The 14,287-nt window shown below is 36.1% G+C and overlaps 1 protein-coding gene across 3 annotated transcripts in view; it reads left to right on the plus strand.

Moving 5' to 3' along the window:
- Positions 1-14,287, plus strand: part of PMS1 (PMS1 homolog 1, mismatch repair system component) — a 110,441-nt gene that overhangs the window by 53,244 nt on the left and 42,910 nt on the right. For 2 of the 3 annotated variants that reach the window (XM_014476319.2, XM_070359550.1), the window contains exon 5: positions 2,129-2,292. In XM_014476319.2, coding sequence (XP_014331805.2) covers positions 2,129-2,292 — 164 coding nt within the window. Of the gene's footprint in view, positions 1-2,128; positions 2,293-14,287 lie in introns of those variants that run through there. The other variant, XM_070359570.1, reaches the window with a different exon arrangement.

Raw genomic sequence — 14,287 nt, forward strand, 5'->3', positions numbered from 1 at the left:
CTGCTCACTCTTCATGAGTGGAGTCTAGGTTTCTTAGAGCCTGTCAGTCCCACTGGTTTTGAAACCACCTGAAGGGACTCACCTTCCTGGTGTTGGACCCCAGGGATAGGGAGCCCAGTAACTGGTTCCAGCTGATTGTTCCCTGGGAAGGGCCTCTGGGCCCGTGTGCGCTTTCCTCTTCTGCGCCCTCTCTCGGAAGGGGCGGGCAATTGCACGGACTTGCGTCCCTTCCCCTGCATTCAGTGTCACGTGCGTCTTTCTTACACCTTTGGTTATGGAAGAGTCTGAATGCCAGTCTCCATTTTGTTTTCGGTGATAACTGCTCCACACATAGATGTATTTTTGATGTGTTAGTAGGGGGAAGTGAGCTCTGTATCCTACTCTGCCATCTTGACCCCACCCCTCAAGTTTTTGGTTAAATAAGTTCACAATTTAAAAAAAAAGCTTTTGTTTCATTATCCTAGTTTTGCATATTTCAGAAGATGAGATAAATTAAACCAGGCAATTAGATATTATTTCAGATAAGAATTTTTTTACTTGAAGTATAGTTGATTTATATTGTATTAGTTTCTGGTGTGATTCAGTTATACACATATATATTCTTTTTCATATCTTTTCCATTATAGGTTATTATAAATAAGATACTGAATATATAGTTCCTTGTGTTGTACAGTCGGACCTTGTTGTTTACCTGTATTATATATAGTAGTTTGTATCTGCTCACCCCAAATTCCTGATTTTCTCTCCGTCTTGCTATTTTCCTTTTGATTTGTTTTCTGTGTTCATGAGTCTATTTCTGTTTTGTTAATAAATTCATTTGTGTCATATTTTAAATTCTGCATATGAGTAATATCATACATTGTCTTTCTCTGATTTATTTCACTTAGTATGATAATCTCTAAGTCTATTCATGTTGTTGCAAGTGGCATTATTTTATTTTTTCTGGCTCAGTCCATTGTGTGTGTGTGTGTGTGTACTACATCTTCTTTTTTATTTTTTTTTAATTGTGCTGGTGTATAATTGCTTTACAGTGTTTTGTTAATTTCTGCTGTATGACAAAGTGAGTCAGCTATATGTATACATATCCCCTCCATCTCGGACTTCCCTTATCACCCCACTTTCTATCTGTTCATGTGTCAGTGGACATTTAGGTAGCTTCCATGTCTTGACTTTTGTAAATAGTGCTGCTTTGAACATTGGGGTACATGTATCTTTTTGAAATAGAGTTTTCTCTGGATATATGCCCAGAAGCAGAGTAGCTAGATCATACGGTAGCTTTTGTTAAGAAACCCCCATACTGTTTTCCATAGTGGCTGTACCAATTCACATTCCCACCAACAGTGTAAGAGGATTCTCTTTTCTGTACACCCTCTCCAGAATTTATTATTTGTAGACTTTTTAATGATGGCCATTCTAACCAGTGAGAGGTGATACCTCATTGTAATTATGATATACATTTCTCTGATAATTAATGGTGTTGCACATCAGATAAGAATTTTTACTTGAATAATTAAGGTTATACATATGCTGTGTAGCCTTATATCATCTGTATGTTTTAAAGTGCAGAATAAGCATCATTCCCAGGTAGTTAGAATATCAGCAGATTTCTTAAGATACTACATTCTATCAGCAGTAAGCCCATGTTTTTCAGTAGTGGTAGAAATAAGATTATTCCTATTTAGATCACACATGTTAAGTTGCTTCAGTCATATCTGACTCTTTGAAACCCTGTGGATTGTAGCCCGCCAGGCTTCTCTGTCCATGGAATTCTCCAGGCAAGAATTTTGGAGTGGGTAAGGCATGCCCTCCTCCCAGGGATCTTCCCAACCTAGGGATCAAACCCACAGCTCTTAAGTCTGCTGCATTGTCAGGCAGGTTCTTTACTACTAGCGCCACGTGAGAAGCCCACATAAAAGAGATCATACTTAATGGGTCAGACCTGTTAGAAAGAGGAGAGCCTAGCAAGAGATCAGAATAGCTCACACAGTTGAGCCTTCTTTGGGTTCCCACAGTTTGAAGAGAAATGGCCTTCAGTAATAAAAGGAGTTAATTACTGATTGTATGTGGATTTGAAGATCTGTGAGGTTCCTTTTACATCTAAATATGCTTTCTTCTTATCTGCCAACAGGTACAACTGTAACTGCTTTACGATTATTTAAGAATCTACCTGTAAGAAAGCAATTTTACTCAACTGCTAAAAAATGTAAAGATGAAATTAAAAAGATTCAAGATCTCCTTATAAGCTATGGTATACTTAAACCTGATGTAAGGATTGTTTTTATACATAACAAGGTAAGCATTATTGTACTTTCTACAGAATTTTTTGATACGTGACGTAGTAACGGGACAGTGCATTTTGTCTAAATCAGATGTGTAAGAGTCTTTCAAAATTTGTCCACATTTGTTTAGTTTTTTTCTTTATTGTATAAAGAGCATCTTTGTTACCTCACATCTATATGAAATCTGATTGAACCTTTTATTTTTTAATTTCTAAGATAAGTTATTCCATCAAGAGACTTTTTCATCCAAGGAATGTTTGAGTGCTTCCTAAATATGAAGATGACTGAGACTTGTTATTTTCCTTTAAGAAGTTCACTGTTTAAAAACAAACAAATGAAAAAAAAAATAAAAATAAAAACAAACAAATGAAAAAAAAAAGTTCACTGTTTAGTGATATTTTCTTCCTTTTATTTTAAATGGTTTCTTCTTTGGAAGAGTTTTGTGTTTGCTTTTTAAAGGAAACTCTACTCATTTCTTTCCATTTTTCAAAGCAGGGCTGATGAGGAATTCCTCTTGTTGCTTGATAAATCTTAGGGGAAAGGAAGGTTTACATATCTTCTGAATGTTCTGTTTCATAAAATTCTACATGTGCACCTCAAAATATTTACTGTAAGGAGAGTAGAAGTTTGTAAACCTGGTGGGGAGTAGAGAGGTAACATTTATTGAGGGTGTGCACAGGGCCAGTGCCTGTGCTAGTTTCATGAAACTCCTGTACTCCACAGCAGCAGCCGAGTGAAGAGACATTATATCAACTTGCAGTGGTCCTCTACACTGGACTTAGAGAGGTTTGCTCAGTATTGCACAGCTGGTAAATGTTGAGATTGGTTTTGAAACTTTACATGCCTACTGAGTATAGATTCTTCACACTCTACTGTTTTGTCTTTGTATTTTAATACTATATTACATTGTGTAGTTCTTTTCTAGGTTTCAGAGCACTTAGAATAACCTTGTAGGGTAGACAGCCTTACCTCTATTTGTATAGGGAAGCTCAGAATGATCTAAGGAATTGTTCTTGTTAATAAATTTCCTTCTTAAACATCAACTAGCAGTTTTCCTGATTTTATCTCTATTCGTGGCTGTGGTGGGTCTTTGTTGTTGCATGGGCTTTTCTGCAGTGACAGCGAGCAAGGGCTGCTCGCCAGTTACGGTGCACGGGCTTCTCGTTTCAGTGGCTTATTTTGTGGCAGAGCATGGGCTCTAGGGCATGTGGGCTTCCGTAGTTGTGGCATGTGAGCTCAGTAGTGTTGGCTCCCGAGCTCTAGAGCGCAGGCTCAATGGTTTTGGCACATGGGCTCAGTTGATCTGTGGCATGTGGAATCTTCCTGGATCAGGTATCGAACCTGTGTCTGCTGCATTGGCAGGCAGATGAGGGAAGCCCCGTTTTCTATTTTACGGTAAGTAATTCTACTGAGATCCAAGCACTTTTTCATCCAGTTTTCTTTCTACTCCATGTCTTTATGCTTGTTATTAAGAAGATTCCATATGTTTTTTTTTTTTAATCTCCATTTTTCTTTTCTTTTTTAAAAATTTTATTATTATTTTACTTTACAATATTGTATTGGTTTTGCCATACATCAACATGCATCTGCCATGGGTGTACACGTATTCCCCATCCTGAACCCCCCTCCCAGCTCCCTCCCCATACCATCCCTGTGGGTCATCCCAGTGCACCAGCCCCAAGCTTCCTGTATCCATATGTTTTTTAATTTAATTATTTTTGGCTGCTCCAGGTCTTCATTGCTGCGAGCAGGCTTTCTCTAGTTGCAGTCCCTGGGCTTCTCGTTGCAGTGACTTCTCCTGTTGCGGCCTGTGGGGTCTAGAGTGCATAAGCTTAGTGGTCATGGCGTGTGGGCTCAGTAGTTGTGCTGGGTGTGCCTAGTTGCCCCGCAGCATGTGGAGTCTTTCCAGACCAGGGATCAAACCCACATCCCCTGCCTTGGCAGGCAGCTTCTTAACCACTGGACCACCAGGGAAGTCCAAGAAGATTCTCATATTAAACCAAATTACAGTGGAATATTTATGATCAGAATTTTTAGTCATCCTAAAAAAATAAAAAAGAAAGAAAAACATTAAGAATAGTCAGCCACCTGTTACTGCTGGCATAGAGCTCAACCAAATGATACCTTGAAATCTCTTCCAGCTCTATCATGCTAGAATTCCTCAGGATGTTGATGGATGGAGGCTCATCCTGCTAATATAAATAACCCTATGACCTCTTGATCCAAAGAACATTTCGTTATTAAAAGTTGAATGTACCCAAGTTAAGAAAATATCAAAGGCAAAAGAAAGAATGATCAGGAGAGGAAAACAGATGGCGAAAGGTAAAACATGAAGACAAGAGCTACGTTTTTATAGCAGAATAGTGACTACAACCAAAGAGAAAAGTTTTGAGGAAGAGAAAACAGAAGAATAAAATAAGATTATTGTCTAATGTAATGGAGATGAGTATTTGAAGTCAAATATATATCTTCTAAACTTAGGATAAGTTTATTATTTTCCCAACCTGTGTAAGATCATCAGTGTAGGTATTTTCTTTTGAAAATGGAAAGTAGTATTTTTCAATACAATGTATTTTATAACTTTTCATGTACACCATATCTGAGCTTATATTGAGCAAACACAGGTCTCTCAGTGGCCTTCAATAATTTCAGATGCAGTGCAAATCTTGGAGAGTATTGCACTATTAAAGTAATGTAATACTATCAAAAGTCTTACAATAAAATTATAAATCAGTTTGTGGACAGGAAGAGCCACATGAAAAGCTTAAAGGAAGGTAAAAACCTTCAAGTGGAAAATAGCACATGAAATAGTTTTATAATAATTGTGGACACAGTATGTTTAGTCTTTGTTTAATCAAAAGTTTCATCAGTCATCTTTTTTTTAATGCACATGCTGAGGTAACTGGCTCTGCCTTCCTCTTGGGGAATTTGACATTTCTGAAGGTGCAAGTACTGTAAGTAAAATGTCACTGTCTTGGCATCAGTTTTTAGCATTGAGTATTTAAATAGAGCTAGATTATGAGACCTGAAGATAGTGCTGTATTTAAAAGTTTCTTATGACTTTAAAGTAAATTGTGCCTACTAATATAGCCCAAATAAAGTCTTGTAGTAAAATTAAGTATTACCTACACAAGTAAATCATGGACTCAGTTATATTTCTAAGCTTTTTTCTTTTAGTATAAATTATTATTTCACTCTTTTATTTTTTAGTATGCTGTTGTACCTCAAATGTTAAATATATTGTTTAAGTTCCAAAAATAGCATCAACACATTATCATAAATCTCTCTGAACATTGAGTTATGCTCTACTCTTACAAATAATGCTTATGTTTATCATACTTTATGTGCTTTTCTGAGAAATTTTTTTTTGCCTTAGCTTAAAATTTAAACATGGCAATATTGGTTTCTCTTCATTTGAAAAATTTTTTTCTGCATTACAAACAATCATATTGCACATACTATGAGAAGTACTATTGCTATTTTGACATCTTGGATTAGTGTTCCTTCTTTTTATGAAGGTTTATAACCTGCCAAGACATTCTTTGAATACTGATAATGTTAATGTTCTTGCCAGTATGGTTATGTTAGAAAGAGGTATTTTTCTTCTTTCATCACCATGTTCCTTGAAAGCATATTGAATAATGAGACAGCCAAAGGGAAATAATTTACAAGTGGATTCAGTGACTTTATTTAAAGTAGATTTTATTTGGAGAAATGCTAGAGCCATTCCTTAGATAAGCACTACAGTCTTCAGCCTTAGTTTTGTAACTGAATCCCTGTGAGGTCCTGTTAAATGTTTTTTTTTTTTCATTTATAAAATAGTTATTTCACAGAATTAGGAGTTTTTCTCAATTTGGTAAGATCTGAAACCCACTTAATATTAGCTGTTTCATATGTTCATGAGTAATTTTACAGAGCACTAGTTCAAACATAATGATAAATATGTGATTTCAAATAATGGATACTTTAATACTTCATACTTGTTGATTTTGGGGAATATTTTCCTTTGCCTAAAGTATCATTTGTGTTTTTAAAAATTATTTTGAATTTAATTCTATCTTGATAATTAGAGGCCCACTGGTATTACAAAAGCTGAATTGGATATTATGGATATAAGGTCTTACTGTTACAAGAGGGAAATTAATTAATGACTTTTTACCTATCTCTCCTTTATATGACATGACTGTTAAGGCTTATTGAGATTAATTTATTTATTTTTGAAGTCTGGAAGAATGATGACTAAGAATGAGAAAGAAGGGACACATTTATTGGGTAATAAACTGAAGATAAATAAATGGTAGTTTACAATCTGTATCCTGTACATTTGTGGCATTCCCTTTGTTCATTTTATTCTACTTTGCATCTTTTAGCCTTTTACTCATATTTTGTGAATGTCCCAGTTTTGTTTCACCTGTGCTGTGAGGAATCAAGGAAAAGTCTTTTGCCCGTAACTGGACCAGTGTTAAAGGCCACCTCCCTCTCCCATCCCCTCCAGTGTTGTGGAGGCAGTATAATCAAAGAGAAATTTCAGTTCAGGATTATGGTTTGAATGCTCCTTTCTTCTGAAGAATATATCCCTCCAGTTCCAATCTTGAAAGTTTGGGTGGAATTGTTTTTATTTCTTTTTTCATTAGTGAAAGTGAATGTTCCTTCAGATATGTTTTAAGGTTAACTTGGGGCTAATTATCAATTATGATTGGTTGTTTGTCTTTTGGTTTGTTTTTACTTGCAAATTAAGGATAAAATTTTTAATGGTTCTCATGTTTTCTTCTTTGTTATATTAAATTCTTTTACTTTTCACCTGACTTCTGAGAAATACTATATAGAAAAGATAAGAGACATATATAAGTCAAATTTTAGTTTAGTTGATTTCTAATTTTGATGTTTGCTGACACTATTTTTAAGAAATCTTTAAAGCCTTCTGCTGTCTCTCAGCAAGACTTATTCTGTAACTTTTTCCATAGCATTTTCTCTATCCCTATTATATGATTTTTGCTTTATTGGAAATGATTTGCGTTCTCTCTCCCTGTCCCAACAGCCTTTTGTGGAAGGGAGGGCTGCATTTTACTTATATCTGTTTTCCTTTTAATTCTCACTTAGTATTACAAGATACTGAGTATGGATCATAAAAAAGAATGAAATGATGCCATAAAGGTTATCATACTAAGTGAAGTAAGCCAGAAAAAGACAAATACCATATGATGCAGCTTATATATGGCATATAGAATATGACATAGATGAAGTTCTCTGTGAAACAGAAACAGACCCACAGACAAAGAAAACAAATTTGTGGTTGCCAAGTGGGAGTGGGGTGTGGGGGAAGGACAGATTGGCAGTTTGGTAATCATAAGTTTGTTTTCTATTTTCTGTGGGATCTATTTCTGTTTTGTATATAAGTTCATTTTTTTTTTTTTTAGATTTCACATATAAGCAATGTCACATAATATTTGTCTTTCTCTGACTCACTTAACTTCACTTAGTATGATAATCTCTAAGTCCATCCGTGTTTCTGCAAATGCCTTATTTCATTCCTTTACATGGCTGAGTAATATTCCAACTTTATGTCTTAGTGTGTATATATATATACACACACACAAATGGGACCTAACAAAGCTTTTGCACCACAAGGGAAACCATAAACAAAACAAAAAGACAACCTACAGAATGGGAGAAAATATTTACAAATGATGTGACTAATTAGGCATTAATCTCCAAAATGTACAGAGAACTCATACACTCATTATCAAACAAAAAAAACAAACTACCCAGTCAAAAAATGGGCAAAAGATCTAAGACATTTCTCCAAAGAAGACATACAGAGATGACCAAAAGGCACATGAGAAAATGCTTAACGTTGCCAGTTATTAGAGAAATGCAAATCAGAATGACTAGTACCGCTTTAAATTCATGATCACTAATCTTAGTACTGCCTGGTAGTCATACTGTTTCTGTGGTCTGTTTTCTCTCCTGGTCTCCTATATCCACAGTGCTTTAAGCCAATTTTACTGTATAAGCAAATCACCTGGGCATCTTGTTAACAGGTTCTGATTTAGTAGCTCAGCAAGGACTTGAGATTCTACATTTCCAACCAGTCCCCAGGTGGTACAGTTGCTGCTGGTCCATAATCCATATGTTGAGTTGCAAAATCCCAAAAAGCTATTTCATCTCTCTTCTCAGACAATCAAGTCTTTCTTCCCTGTCTTCACTCTTACTTGATCTTACATCCTATTTTACTGAGAAAATTGAGAGAACTTTTATAAACTATCCACCTGTCTGCAATTGTGCCCATAACATTCAACCTTCTCTTCTATTATTATAGATGCATGCCTCATGTTTTTAGGCAAGGCCAATTGCTTCACTTGGGCAAAGTTTCTTAAAATAAGTGTCTGTATTCACTGTCTCCAATTAGCTTTCTTCCCATTCTCTCGAACCCACTCTAGTCAGACTTTCTCTTTCTACCACTCCACCAAAACTACTTTTACCAAGGTCACCATTGACTTTCAGATTTCTGAATCCAGTGGTCATTTCTCAGATTTTATCTTACTTAACGTTTACCACAGTTGATCTCATCCTTGAAACACTTTTCCACTTGGCTTCTAGGTCAACACACATCCTTGGTTTTTTCCCTCATCTTTCTACCATTTGTTATCAGTCTTCTAGTTCCCCTTCATATCCTGACTTGTAAACATTTAGTGTCCTGTGGCTCAATTGTGGAGTTTATGTATATAATTCATTCTCACATATATATATATAGTTACTCACACACATGTATATGTTCATTTTCTTGATGAGTGCATCTCATGTTTCTGGGTGTCATTTATACAGTGATGACTCCTCAGTTTTTATCTCCATTCTGTAACTTTCCTGAACTCCAAACTCATAGATCTAACTACCTCCCCAAATTTCTCTTTGTTTAGTAATAAGCTCCTCACATTTAACATGACAAACAGTAAAGCTCCCTCCCTTGTCTCTCAGAATTGCTCTTTACATATCCTTCCCCATCAGTATATGAGAACTCTGTTTTTTCTCTTGGCAAACCAAAACGCTTAGGGTTATCCTTAACTACTGATTCTCCCACACTTTAATCTGATAAAAGAGTAAATTCTGTTGGTCTGCATTCAAAATATATCTAAAATCTAACACTTTTCACCATGTGTGTGATCCAAGCCACCATGATCGCCCACCTGGATTTTTGTAGTAATTTTCTAATTCTCCCCACTTCCTACCTTGCTGTCTTTATTCTGAGCCTAACAGCTAAAGTGATTCTGTAAAAGAAACCCTGTGGACTGTAGCATGCCAGATTCCTCTTTCCATAGGGTTTCCCAGGTAATCATACTGGAATGGGTTGCCATTTCCTTCTTCAGGGGTTTTCCTGATCCAGGGATCGAACCTGTGTGTCGTGCATCGTGGGCAGATTCTTTACTACTGAGGCATCTGGAAGATTAGTAAACCTTTTTTGTAAAGAACCGCAGTATAAATATTTGGGGTTTTCTAACTCATACAGTTTGCCTCACAACTGTTCAGCTCTGCTGTTGTAGCATGAAAGTAGAGGTATTAAAACTTTACTTTAAAAAGCAGGTGGTAGGTTGGATTCAGTCCATAGGCTATAGTTTGCTGATCCGATATAGGTAATCTGACCCACTACTATGTCTGATCTCATTCATTTATTTTCTTGGCTCCAGCTAACTGGCCTCCTTGTTTTTTCCTTGAACCTGCCAATCATACTTCCAACTCAGGACCTTTTTATTTGTCGTTCATTTGCCTCAGACATTCTTCTGTATATCTGGCTCAATCCTTATCTCTCAGTTCTTTACTTAAAACTTCCTCAGTGACGTTTTCTTTAGTCACCCTAAAACTATAACTGTTTCCCCACACACACACACGTTTTCCTGCTTTATTTTTCTTACTAAAACTTCTAACTAACATGCTGTATATTGTACCTACCTTAATTTATTGTCTTTCTTTCCTCCTCTAGATACAACTTCCATGAGGGGAGAGACTTCTGACTTTTTTCACTGATGTGTCCCTAGTGCTGACAGTAGTACTTCATGTAGGTACTCAAAAAATATATGTTAAATTAATGAGTGTGATCACGGGTTGAGAGCACGCAGGACAGGAGAATTCCATCCCATTGGTGGCACCAGCCCATACTGGATTGTTAACATAGATATTAAAGCACCAAAGATACAGGGGTAGATGGTATCAATAGAATTAAAAATAACAACTGGAACAGAGAAGTGCAAAATATCAAGCATCAACTTTTATACTCAGACCTTTCCCTTTCTTTCTGGAGGCCTGCTTGAAAGTCACAGAAGAGGGAGGGCTGACTTAAGCCACTTGGCAGGTGGGTGTTAATTGCTTCAGTGGAGTAGGAACAACCTATCAAAGTGGTCTCACCTAGGATTCCACAAATGGGTGGGTCATGGGCTGATTTTACTACAGTATACTTTGCTAATAGGGATAAATGGATCAAAATCATTCTAGGTATAGGAATAGTATGAATATAAAAGATGGAGGTAGGAAAGTATTTAGAGGCAGTGAATAAGTCAAGTTATGTGAGTAGGTAGTTATATAAAGGAATACAGGAAGATAAATCCTGAAAGACAGTTGGAGTCTAGATTATAAAGGGTCTTTAATGCTAGGCTGTTTTTTTGTTTTGTTTTTAGTAGAAAATTGGGAGTAGGGAAGTGACTTGATCAAGGTGTTAACCTGTGGCGGTTAGTTTGGTAGTAACGTGCTGGGAGGAATTATAGGAAGCTATAAGCAGAGACCTTAGTTAGGAAACTATAACAAAAATCCAGACACTACGTGGCTGAATTAGGATAAACAGATTGGGCATGGAAAACAAAGAGGGTGATCACTATTGTAAGGAAAAATCCATGAGACTGCACGTAGATAATGAAGATACAAGGATGAGGATACCTGATTTATTTAACTTTATATGCTTAGGAAAATGGTAATATTACATCCCTGTTTTATTCCTGAATGGGTGCGTCTGTCTTTCTTTTCCAATATGTAGCACCTTCATGAATTCCCTGGTGGCTCAGAAGGTTAAAAAAAAAAAAATCTGCCTGCAATGCAAGAGACCTGGATGTGATCCCTGGGTTAGGAAGATACCCTAGAGAAGGGAATAGCTACCCACTCCAGTATTCTTAGCTGGAGAATTCCATAGACAGAGGAGCCTGGTGGGCTACAGTTCACGTGGTTGCAAAGAGTTGGACATGACTGAGTGACAATGCACTCATGAATTACTCTGGCATAATTTTGATTTCTCTCCAGAAAGGACCTAATAGAATCAAGCAAAACTTTGGAAGTGAAGTTATTTGTTACCTCATCAACAAAGTTTTTGTTGACTAGTCTGTTAAGAAAGAAAAGCTGATCAACTCCATACTGGATATTATTTGTTAGCTTTAAAACTTGTTGCTTGTTTTTTAAATAAGAGGACAGAATTAGAAAAATAAAGAACCATAAGGTAATTGTTGGGATATTTGCCTGAACAGGATGTATGGGAAAAGAAATGCCATCAACTAAGCATCAGGGAACCAGCTGATTATAGGAGTGTTGGCAGCTCAGAATCTGTGGATTTGGTCTTCTTTTTTCTTTTTTTCAGTATTATTGTATTAAGAACTCTTAACATACGATCTACACACTTAACAAATTTTTAAGAGTACAATATAGTATTGTTGAGTAGAGGTATGATGTACAGCAGGTCTCTGGAACTTATGAACCCTAACTGAAGGTTTATGCCTATTTGTTAGTAACTTCCAATTTTTTCCTACCCCTAGTCCTTGTTAATCACCATTCGACTCTTTGATGCTATGAATTTGTCCATTTTAGATGCCTGATATATATGGAATCATGCAGTATTTGTCTTTGTGTGACTAGTTTATTTCACTTGGCATAATGTTCCTCATGATTCATCCGTGTTGTCACATGTTGTAGAATTTCCTTCTTTTTTGAGGCCTAATAATATTTCATTGTATGTATATAATACATTTTCTTTATCCATTCATCCATCAGTGAACACTTAGGGTGTTTCCACATCTTGGTCATTGTAAATAGTGCTGTAGTGAACATGGGAATGCTAATATCTCTTTGAAATTTGCCTTTTGGAAAATACCCAGATATTGGATATCTAGGTCATATGATATTTCTATTTTTAATATTTGAAAGTATCTCCATTCTGTTTTCTGTATCAGCTGCACCATTTTGCATCTCCACAAACTATAAAGAGTTCTAGTTTCTCCACCAATATTCTTACCAATACTTGTTGTCTTTTCCTTTTTTTTTTTTTTGGTAATAGCTATCCTGACAGGTGTGAGGTGATACCTCTTTGTGCTTTTGATTTGCATTTCACTCATGGTCAGTGATATTGAGCATTTTTCATATACCTGTTGACCATTTGTATTTCTTCTTTGGAGAAATGTCTATTTAAATCCTTAGCCTGTTTTTTTTGTTGGGTTATTAGATTCTTTTGCTTTTGCATTGTAGGAGTACCTTGTATATTTTGGATGTCAATCATCAGGTGTATAGTTTGTAAATGTTTTCTCCCATTTCATGGCTTGCCTTTTCACTTTGTTGATTGCTTCCTCTGTTGTGCAGGAGCGTCTTTATTTTATATAGTCCCACTTGACTATTTTTGCTTTTTGTTGCTTGTACTTTTGGTGTAATATCCAGGAAATAATTGTCAGGACCAGTGTCATAAAGCATTTCTTGTGTTTCTTTTCTAGTTTTACAGTTTCAGGTGTTTAGTTATGTCTTTAATCTGTTTTAAGTTGATTTTTATGTGTGGAGTGATATAAGGGTCCAGCTTTTGCATGAGGATATCCAGTTTTCTCAACACTGTTTATTGAAGAACCTATCCTTTCCTCACTGTATTTTTGCCCCTTATCAGACATCAGTTGACCTTATATGCATGGATGTTTTACTGGGCTCTCTATTTTTTCTGTTGGTATTTATGTCTGTCTGTATGCTGCCATACTGTTTTGATTATTATAGCTTTTTAATCTATTTCAGCCTCAGGACCTGTGATGCCTCTTAGCTTTGTTCTTGTTTCTCAGGAATCATTTGACTATTCATGCTCTTTTATAGTTCCATATGAGTTTTAGAATTGTATTTTTCTACTTCTGTAAAAAAATACCACTGGGTTTAAAAAAAAAAAAAAGAGATTGCATTAAATCTGTAGATCACTTTGAGTAGTATAGAAATTTTAACAATGTTAAGTCTTCAAATACATGAGCACAGAATGCCTTTCCATTTGCATCATCTTTAGTTTCTTTCATTTGGTAGTTTTTATCATCATACAGGTCTTTCCCCTCATTAAATTTATTTCTAAGTATTTTTTTCTTCCTGTGCTATTGTTAAAAAGATTGTTTTTCTAATTTCCTTTTCAGATAATTCATTGTTAGTGAATAGAAACACAACCAATTTTTGTGTTCATTTTGTATCCTGTAATTTTATTGAATTTATTAGTTCTAACAGGGTTTTTATGGAGTCTTTAGGGTTTTCTAGAAATAGGACCTTGTCATCAGGAAACAGGGACAATTTCACTTATTCTTTTCTTGTTTGGATCCCTTTTATTGATTTATCTTTTTCTTGCCTAATTGCTTTGGCTAGGCCTTTTAGAACTCTGATGAATGGAAATAGCAATATGGGTATCCTTGCCCTTGTTACTGTGCTCAAAGGTAAAGCTTTCAGTTTTTCACTGCCGAGTACTGTGGGCTTTACCTAGACGGCTTTTATTATTTTGAATTTCTTTCCTTCCGTGGGCTTCCCTGGTGGATCAGCAGGTAAAACGTCTGCTTGCAATGCAGGAGACCTGGATTCGAGCCTTGGGTCAGGAAGATCCCCTGGAGAAGGAAATGGCAACCCACTCCAGTACTCTTACCTGGAAAATGCCATGGATGGAGGAGCCTGGTAGGCTACAGTCAGTGGGATCGCAGAGAGTTGTACACAACTGAGCAACATCACTTCCTTCTATTCCTAGTTTGTTGAATGTTTTTGATTGT

Source organism: Bos mutus, chromosome 2, assembly GCF_027580195.1.
Source record: "Bos mutus isolate GX-2022 chromosome 2, NWIPB_WYAK_1.1, whole genome shotgun sequence".
NCBI lineage: Eukaryota > Metazoa > Chordata > Mammalia > Artiodactyla > Bovidae > Bos > Bos mutus.